General features: G+C 43.6%; 1 protein-coding gene across 6 annotated transcripts in view; it reads left to right on the top strand.

Moving 5' to 3' along the window:
- The window catches only part of KDM3B (lysine demethylase 3B), a 71,981-nt gene that overhangs the window by 12,887 nt on the left and 49,875 nt on the right, over positions 1-9,219 (top strand). For all 6 annotated transcript variants that reach the window (XM_042449855.1, XM_042449859.1, XM_042449860.1 and 3 more), the window contains exons 2-4: positions 2,759-2,926; positions 3,262-3,375; positions 5,119-5,224. In XM_042449855.1, the coding sequence (XP_042305789.1) occupies positions 2,759-2,926; positions 3,262-3,375; positions 5,119-5,224 (388 nt within the window). The remainder of the gene's footprint in view (positions 1-2,758; positions 2,927-3,261; positions 3,376-5,118; positions 5,225-9,219) is intronic.

Genomic DNA, 9,219 nt, shown 5'->3' with positions numbered 1-9,219 from the left:
TTTTATTTCTATCCCACTTTTTGTTAAAAACAATCAAAGCGGCTTACAAGAGTTAAAAATACATCCATATATACAAAATATCCCCCCTTAAAAGACAATTAAACAGTATAGAATTTAAAATTACATAACAGTTACAACGAATAATAGTGGCAGAGTCATAATATATATGTGGGGGGGGAGGACAATCACCACATGGCCGAGTAGTTTATTCTGGAAAGGCCTGCCAGAAGAGATCTGTCTTGACAACTTTCTTGAAGCTGTCTAAGTTGGTGATTTGACGTATCTCGTCCGGCAGGCCGTTCCACAGGCTGGGAGTGGTTGCAGAAAACGCCCTCTGGGAAGTTGCAGTCAGTCTAGTTTTTATAGGTTGCAATAAATTCTTCCCAGAGGACCTGAGAGTACGGGTCAGATTATATGGGAGTAGGCGATCCCTTAGACAGGTTGGGCCCAAGCCATGTAGGGCTTTAAAGGTAATAACCAACGCCTTGTACTGTGCTTGAAAACTAATAGGCAGCCAGTGGAGTGACTTTAATACTGGTGTTATATGGTCACTCCTAGATGTTCCAGTGATCAACCTGGTCGCCATATTCTGTACCCATTGAAGTTTTCGGACTAGGCACAAGGGTAGCCCCATGATGTAGAGCACATTGCCTGTCCTGAAGCCAGTTTGAAATGGATCTAGATAATCGGCTTCATCCAAGACCACTTGGAGCTGAAGAGCAACAGCCCTCTTGATCACCTTGCTCAAACATGGCAGATGGGATAAAGGCCTATAGTTTTTCATGTCGGGGTCCTAGGAAGGCTTTTTCAAAAATGGTCTGCTTCTTTTAAAGCAGATGGTACATGACCTTCCCTAAGGGATGCACTGATGACACGTCTAAGAAGTGCCATCAAGGCATCACCCCCCTGGACAGCCAGCCATGATGGGCAGGGATCGAGGGGTTGTTCGGTCAATAAATCTGTACAAAGTATTGTTCCAGAATTGGACATTAACATTATTCATCTGTTTGTAGGGTGCTTGTAGCCCTTGATTGACTTGTGCCACCATTAAAGTGGGACAGGAAGCAGGGGTTCCTTTTCCTTTTTCTGTTTTCCAAAACTTCCTGAAAAAGTTATCCCCTTGATGTGGTCCTCCAGGAAGAGGTGAAATGGCCTATCAGTGTTCTGAGAAAGAATATCAATGCCCTTCTAGCCCTCCATGCTTACTAGAGGGCTTGAGGAAAAGGCAGAGTATTTTCAGACTTGCAAGAAGCTTTGGTTAAAAAAAAAAACGGTACATAGGCATTTCCTCTGCTTCCCCCCCCCCCCCCCCAATGCCTTGCTCTTCTTCAGAGTTTTCTACAGAATTGCAAAGTCTTTGCTTTTCCCTCCAACCCTCTAGCAACTCCAGGGGCTTGGGGAAGGGTGGGGAGGGGATTTTTCTCTCACTGGGATCCCTTTGTATGAGAAAAGAAACAGGCATTTCTCCAGCTGTGTCTTATCTTATCAACACCTCTGTATAAACAAGACTGTCTAGAAAAAGGCTATGTTTTCTTTAGCTTTTACTGTGATATGGGTGATGGTAAGAAAAAGAAGTCTCTTGTTTTTTCTTTTTCTTTTTAGCCTGCCTAAATGACCCATCCTTTCTGTGTTCTGGTTACATTCACAAGGCTTGGGAGAGGGGAAGGTTTTTTTTTTCTGAAGCTATCTATAATGCCAAAGGGAAAGATATTGAATTTTTAAAGAGGGTAGGGTGTTGCAGTAGTTTGAGTCTTGGACCATGAGTCTGGAGATCAGGGCTCAATTTCCAGCTTGGCCATGAAACCCATTGGCTAACCTTGGGCAGATCACATGCTCTTGTTCTCTGGGGAAGGCAGTGGCAACCTCTTTTGAACAAATTTTACCAAGAAGACTCTTGATAGGTTTGCATTAGGGTCACCATAAGTAGGAAATCACTTGAAGGCACACAACGACAAGAGGAAGACAATGACAAACCACCTATGAGTATTACTTGCCTGGTAAAAGTCTGTGAAATTCATAGGGTTGACAGGCATCGTGAAGGCACATACAGAGGGAGAGACACACTGTACTGTAGTGCTTGACTCTTGGACTAGGATTCCATGAGACCAGAGTTCAAATCCCCACTCAAGCATGGAAACACACTGGGTCATGCTCTCAGCCTCAGAGGAAGAGGATGGCAAATCCCTTTTGAAGAAGTCTATCCAAGAAAACCCTGTGATATGTTCACAGTGTTTGTAATCACATGCCATCCCTCTCTTAGGATTGCCATAAGTCAAAATCAAAGGCATAAAACCAGCAGAGATACAGGCTTAGGGGCTCTTCAGACCGGCCATTAAGGTTGGCCTGTTGGCAGATTCAGGGCATCATGTCCACATGACACATGCCCCAACTCCCACCCCCCCGGACACTGTGTACTGCTCCACAAAGCGTGCGGCGATACAGCGGTCCTTTGGCACTGCATCTGCACAACGCAGTGCTGAAATGGCGCCATATAGCCATGGCTATTGCGCCGCGTTTTGCAGCTCTTTTTTGCATCCTGAAAAGGCCAGATCGGGGCCGCGGCATTCGGTTGCCGCAGCCCCAATCCGGCTAGGAAAGGATCAGCATAACACCACTCTTAGGGGCTGTGTGTACAGCCCCTCAGTTGATAAGACAAGCTGATATTTATAAACCTCTGTTCAAGATACACATTTGATTGCCTGGTTGTTCTAACTTTGCACACTTTTGTGATAGAAAGAAATTCTGGAATCTCTTGCAGATATTTGTGGAATTTGACCGGTGCACTTGGAAGCAACATGCTTGGGTAAAGGTTCATGCAGAGGAAGTGATAGTTCTGATGCTGGAAGCATCTCTGGTATGGGTCCCTCGAAATGAGCCAATTCTGCTTCAAGGAACTAGAGTATCAGTTGAGCATTGGCCTGCATTGGTGAGTATCTCCACCTTTCTTTTTGCCATTAATCAGAAGTTAATAAACAGTGTCTGTTTTTAAAAAAGATAATCTGAATTTCAACTGTCATTGAAAAGTTGAAAAATTCAAACCTGCGAAATTAAAACACTGCAGGGGTTTTTAATGTTCTTTTATAAAGTGGTGTTAGAAACTTTTTAGCTTAAATAATGGAGTGCTATTCCAGCAAAATAGGCAGGTTGTGTGGAACAGAGACTTGTGCAGTAGATCTATTTTGAAATTTGTGAGAATTTCTAATTTCAAATAAGGGTGCTGCTATCTGTTTTCATGTTGTATTTGTTTCTTCTCATTCACAGACTTTCACTCCTTTAGTAGATAAGCTGGGTTTAGGTACTGTGGTTCCAGTAGAATCTCTTGTAGACCGTGACTTGAGATTCCTGTCTGATGCCAGTGAATTAAGTCACTTCCAGGTAAATTAGCAGTGCACAAATTGAAGGTACAGTTGTTATTTGTCATGATTTCACTAACCTTTATGTAGAATATGATCCAGGTACTTGATAGAAAATATAATGACCAGAGATTACTTAAAAACTTTAAAATAAAATTGTGCTGGCCAAATGGCCGTAATAAAGTGGTTGTTGTTGTTGTTGTTGTTGTTGTTGTTATTAAAATAAAATTGTTGGGGGGGAAACCCTAAAGCAATGGATGTAGCATTATATTTGATTGTCTTGATGCATAACCTCTACACAGGGCAAGAGGCTACTGTTAGAACAGAATACAGAGAAACAGAATGGTTCCATTTAGAAAAGGGGTCTGATAGGGTTGCACGTATATGCCGAAAATATCATATGCAGAGCAGGCTTAGACTCAGAAGAAAGAGGAGTGAAGATCAGAGGAAGAAGCATCAACAATCTAAGATACTGAGGTGATACCATACTAGTAGCATAAAATGATGACCAGGAACAATTACTGAAGAAAAGAAAGAAAATATGAAGGCAGACTTAATGATAAACATCAATAAGATAAAAATAATGACCACATTTATATAAATTCAATCTAGAAGACTATGAAATTGAAATATTCAAAGATTTTCCATACTTTGAATCAATCATCAATCCAGAACAGAGATTGCAGTGAAGAAAGTGGAAGAAAACTAAGACTGGAAGGGTAGCTATGAAAGAACTAGACAGGATCTTAAAAAGCATAGATATAACACTAAACACTAAAGTAAGAATCATCTAACAGGAGAGCCAACATGGTGTTGTGGTTAGAGTGTTGGACTATGACTCTGGAGACCTGGGTTTTCCCCTGCTCATCCATGAAACCCACCGGGTGACCTTGCGCAAGTAATATGCTCTCATCTTAAGGGGAAGACAATGGCAACACTCCTCTAAAGAACTCGTGCCAAGAAAACCCCATGATAGGTTTGCCTTATAGTAGCCATAATTCGGAAACAACTTGAAGGTACACAACAACAACATGGGGTTCTATAGAGATAATAATTCCCACTTGGGTATTCCTAAAATAGTACTTTGTGACCTTGGGCCATTGAGTCCAAATTAAAGTACTTCAGTGCTGTTGCAGTAATCTAAAAAGAATTAATTGAGCCAAATCTGTGGAGCTTCTTTGAGATTAGGTAAGAGACACTTGAAAATACATGTCCCTTACCAGTGCACTTCAAACCAACTGTGCAGGAAAAGCTTATGCCATGTTACAAAAATTTGAACAAGTTGATTTTCATTGTGAAAATCAAGATACATCAGATTTTTAGCAAAAGTAAACCCTGATGGCTTTAAAATTCTGTGTTATACAACAGAGTTGTTTTGGCTCTTGATTGCAGGGTTTTCACATTACATTGCAAAGGTGTGCTGTGTGAAAAGAGTCCTGGTCCACTTGGTTGCCTGACTAAGTAATCCCCGAGTGAAGATGTATTGTATAAACATTATACAACAAATACAGCAGGGTATTTGTTGCTCTTTTGCCTTTGCCAAAATATACATGCATGGATATGCAGCAGTGAATGAGTAAAGCCAAGTAGTGTCAGAATGACTTTAGAAGCAGTGGTGAAACTCACTGCTGCTAATTACTCCTGTTTTGTGGAGAGTGAACATCAGGACGCAGGAAACAAAGGAATCATGACTTACAAGCAGTATCATTATGCTTTCATCCATTCCTAGCACAGCTTGTTTCATGTTGAAAACATTTCTTGGCAGATGGCAACAGAAAGTCAGAACCACCTTCTTCAGCAACAGCCTGTATTGAGGGAAGCTGTCAATGCATTGATCAGTGACCAGAAGCTCCAGGAGATATTTAGCAGAGGTAAGACGAACTGCCTTTAATTTAAAAATACACACACAGACACAAGATTCTCTGATACTTAGGTTCTGCTTCTAACTACTGATTGTATTCCTGCATTGGCAGTTGGGTGCTTTCTTTTATGTTTCAAGAGTGTTGCAGTAGCCATATTTGCACCTTTAGTTGTAATGCTGTGATGTCAGCAATAAATTGGATGAATGGAAAGATGAAAATTAATCCAGACAGGTCAGTGATGCATCTGGGCAGAGAATGGATAATAGGAGTTGATGGATTTTTCTTGGATTTGAGATAGCAGCCCCCTCGTGAACTCTTAATTTGTGACTAGAGTGACCTTCTTGATCTGCATTTTAATCCTGGATTTCAGCATGCTGCCCTGTGGAATGGAGTGCTCCACACAGTGAGATTGATTTCCCAGCTTCATCTATTCTCGAATCATCAGATCTCACCACAGGGGAGTTCCATCACATTTGGATTATTATAGTGTAGGTATTTGGGGCTGCCTTTGAAAAGTGTGAAAGTTTCTTTCCTGGGACCACACTTCATGGTATTGGTTACTTGTGTAACTCTCTTGTAACATTAGCTCCATTCTATTCTCGTACGTATGTTTATACGTACAGTTTAATATTCTGCTCGTGACTTTTAAAACCCTAAATGGTTTGGAGCAAGGTTTTTCTCCTATGAAACTTTCTTTTATGTTCTGGCCATACTACAACATATTGAGGGCTGTAAGAACAGATCTTCTCAGTGACTTTGCCCCAGTCTTCACACCGGGCTAAAGATGCCTACCTAGCCCTGTTTTGGGCTATAGCCACACTGCGGAAATAATCTGGTTTGACCCCACTTTAACGGCCATGTTCAGTGCAATGCAGTTCTGGGAGTCGGACTTTTGTGAGACGTTGCACCTTGTCGGTCAGAGAGCATTGGTGCCACCATAAACTGCAATTCCCAGAATACCATAGTATTGAGCCTTGACAGTTAAAGTGGTGTAAAACCAGATTATTTCTGCAGTGTGGATGCAGCCTTTGGCATTTTGCTGGTGACGTAATTCAGAGAGGACTGTTGAGCTGAGTGTGTGCTGCTGATAATGTTGGTAATGTTTTGTTTACTTGTTTTTGTTTGCATTTAACATGTTTTGTTTCATTTTTTTAAATGTTAGCCACTTGTCTTGGACACTTACCACAGAAAGGCAGGATGTACATTAAACATAACTGTTGTATGTGTTGTCCATATTCTGTTGTTGAGTTGCACGCCCACCTTATGCGATACAGTATTTATGCACATTAAGCCAATCGCATTTCCCCAGTCACTAAGCTATATATGTGAAAATGAACAATAATTACTTAGAAAGTTAAACTTCCTTATTTTTCTATATGATTATTAAATATAAAATAAAATTTCAGTGTTTTATGGGAAGTGATAGAAATGCACACATAAATGCACACACAAAATCTCAGGACTATGGTATCTCCTTCTGTAATTAGAATATGGTTTATATTGTGTGGAAGACCTGTAGTCATTCAGATGAATTACTCTAACAGTTGCTTCCACTGCTAAGCTCTGGCTGTTCTCAAAAGGCTACAAATTCTCTGCCTCGGATTTAAAGCAGCGGTTTTCCAGTGATGGGGGGAAGGAATCCTCAGTTGGGTTATTTCCCTCCTCTTGCTCCAATAGGCAGGGACTAGGAAGTTGCAGTTGATGTCATAGGAGGGAACACCCCTGTCCTGCCAGTCGCTCCGAATAGGTTGTTCTTGTTTTTATCTCTTTTCCTTCACCTTTTACCACAAAAAAACCCCTTTTTCCTTATCCTTCACTCCCTTCCTTCCCTGAGTGCAGGACTAGATAGCGAGTCAGGAGCCTTAATATGGATGATGCAGAGGAGAGCCCCGGCATGTCCGGGGAATCCTTGCAGTTTGAGGGCATCTTGCGGCGAGCCCAGACAGCGGCTCAAGCGGGGACCCCCAGAGCGGTGCAGCTGGAGGAAGGAGAACCCTCATCTCCGAGTCCAGATGCTCCAGGCCACTCTAGACCTTCCCAAGATCGGGAAGGGATGGCACAGCCAGCGGAGCCCGTCAGGCATGTAAGTAGCCCCACTTTGCCTCTCCCGGCGGCCTCTCCATTCACCCTTCCACTGGAGATTTCCTCCCTCCTGGCTTCACTAATCATGCAGGCATCCACCATTGTGGGCTAGGCGGGTGCCTTGTCCCCACCCATACCTCAGGCCATGACCTTCGGCTAGCCTGCAGCTCAGTCTGCCTCCTCCCTAAATCTCCCCAGAGATGGGGCGCGAGGATTCACTCCACTGGGCTCATTCCCCGTCTTCTTCAGTGCCAACAAGGTCATCCTCAGAGTCCATACCAGATACAGTGGTACCCCGGGATACGAAAGCACCGCCTTACGAAATTCCCGGGATACGAAAAAAATCCATAGAAAAAAAACTGTTCCGGGTTACGAAGGTTATTTCGGGTTACGAAAAAATTTTTGGTGCTTTTCGGCGCTTTTTCGCACGAAATCGCGGCTTTCCTGCGCTAGCGCCTATGGCTTTTTCGGCTTGCGAAGGTTTTCGGGTTACGAATGGCGCCGCGGAACGAATTAAATTCGTAACCCGGGGTACCACTGTAATGAGAGGGGCACAGAGCCGTTAAAAGCGGTGGGGAAAAACCCGCCAAATCCACTCACTCCAAGGCTTCTCATGAGAGAAGGGCGACATCTAGTGGCCACCATTCAAACTACAAGAAAGCTAAACTTCTACTTTCCAGTCATTCCTCAGAGGATCTTACGGATAACTCCCAGTCACGGTTGGTTTCTGAGGGGAGTGAAAATGACCTTTCTGAGGAAGAGGAGGTGGCCATCCCCTTCCCCCCTTCCTCTGCCGGACTTATTTGCTGATGATGATTTTTCCATCCTCCTTAAAAAAGCCATTAAGGCTCTGGAATTGTCTGACACACCCAAACCCACTCAGGTTCTAGACACTGATCTGCCTCAAGGGAACGATGACTCCTTCCCACGTCCCTGACCCCCTTGTACAGAGGTCCCATTTCCTGCTGACTTTATGAGAGTGGTAAGGGAAGAGTGGTCCAAACTCGCAGTTGTCAGACCAAACCCTTCAGGAGTTAAACAATTTTACACTTTATCAAATTCGTTGATGTCTAAGTTCCAGGTCCCCTTGGTTGATATCCCGGTCTCAGCACACATGTCCTCGGCCATTTCCCAGTAGATAAGACCCCCACATCCTGTAGTTTGGGTTATGCTCCTCCCACTCACTCCAATAGGCAGGAAGTAAAAAAGCGAGACCTTCTGGTGGCCCCACGTGAGTGAAGATAACCCTAGAAGGCCAGTATTATCCTGCCTCCAGTAGGATGTGCTTGCTGTTGCTCTGCAACTTCTTCACTACAGCCGCTCCAGTCCTTTTCTTCTCTTTGTTTCTCTTACTGCCTTGGAAACAGGAAGAAAGATTTAATATGGCAAGGGCTCCCAGGATTGGAGAAAGGTCTTGGCTTTGCCTATGACTCTCCCTCTCCTCCAAAGCTGCCTCCTTTCATGGTGGGAGCACAGGAGATTTCTACAATCAGCTTTGCAGCACATGGGAGCCGTGACAACAGATGGTGAGGGGTATCCCCTCCATGTCTATTTCTTCACATCACCTCTGCCCAGCCTGTTTAGGGCCAGGGATCAGTGAGGAAACTGCCCAGAAGTTATGGAAACTTCCCTTCTCATTATCTCTGCCCAGCACATTTAGGGCCAGTGTTCAGAAGACAGACCAGCCAAAAGCCATGTTCAGGTCCCCTTGGTTGATGTCCTGGTATCAGCACTCATGTCCTTGGACTTTTATGATAAAGATGGCAATGACACAGGAAAAATTCCAAAACACAAGAGATCAGACTCAGCCTTAAAAAGAAATTTCGAGGCTTCTTCCACAGTCACCAGGGCTTCATCTTCTGTCTCTATCCTCTCAAGGGCTGCATATGTCTGGGCAAAAGACCTCATTCAGTTAGTGCCCA

Source organism: Sceloporus undulatus, chromosome 2, assembly GCF_019175285.1.
Source record: "Sceloporus undulatus isolate JIND9_A2432 ecotype Alabama chromosome 2, SceUnd_v1.1, whole genome shotgun sequence".
NCBI classification, from domain to species: domain Eukaryota; kingdom Metazoa; phylum Chordata; class Lepidosauria; order Squamata; family Phrynosomatidae; genus Sceloporus; species Sceloporus undulatus.
Note: the sequence above shows the minus strand (reverse complement) of the source record. Positions and strands in the feature narration are given on the sequence as shown.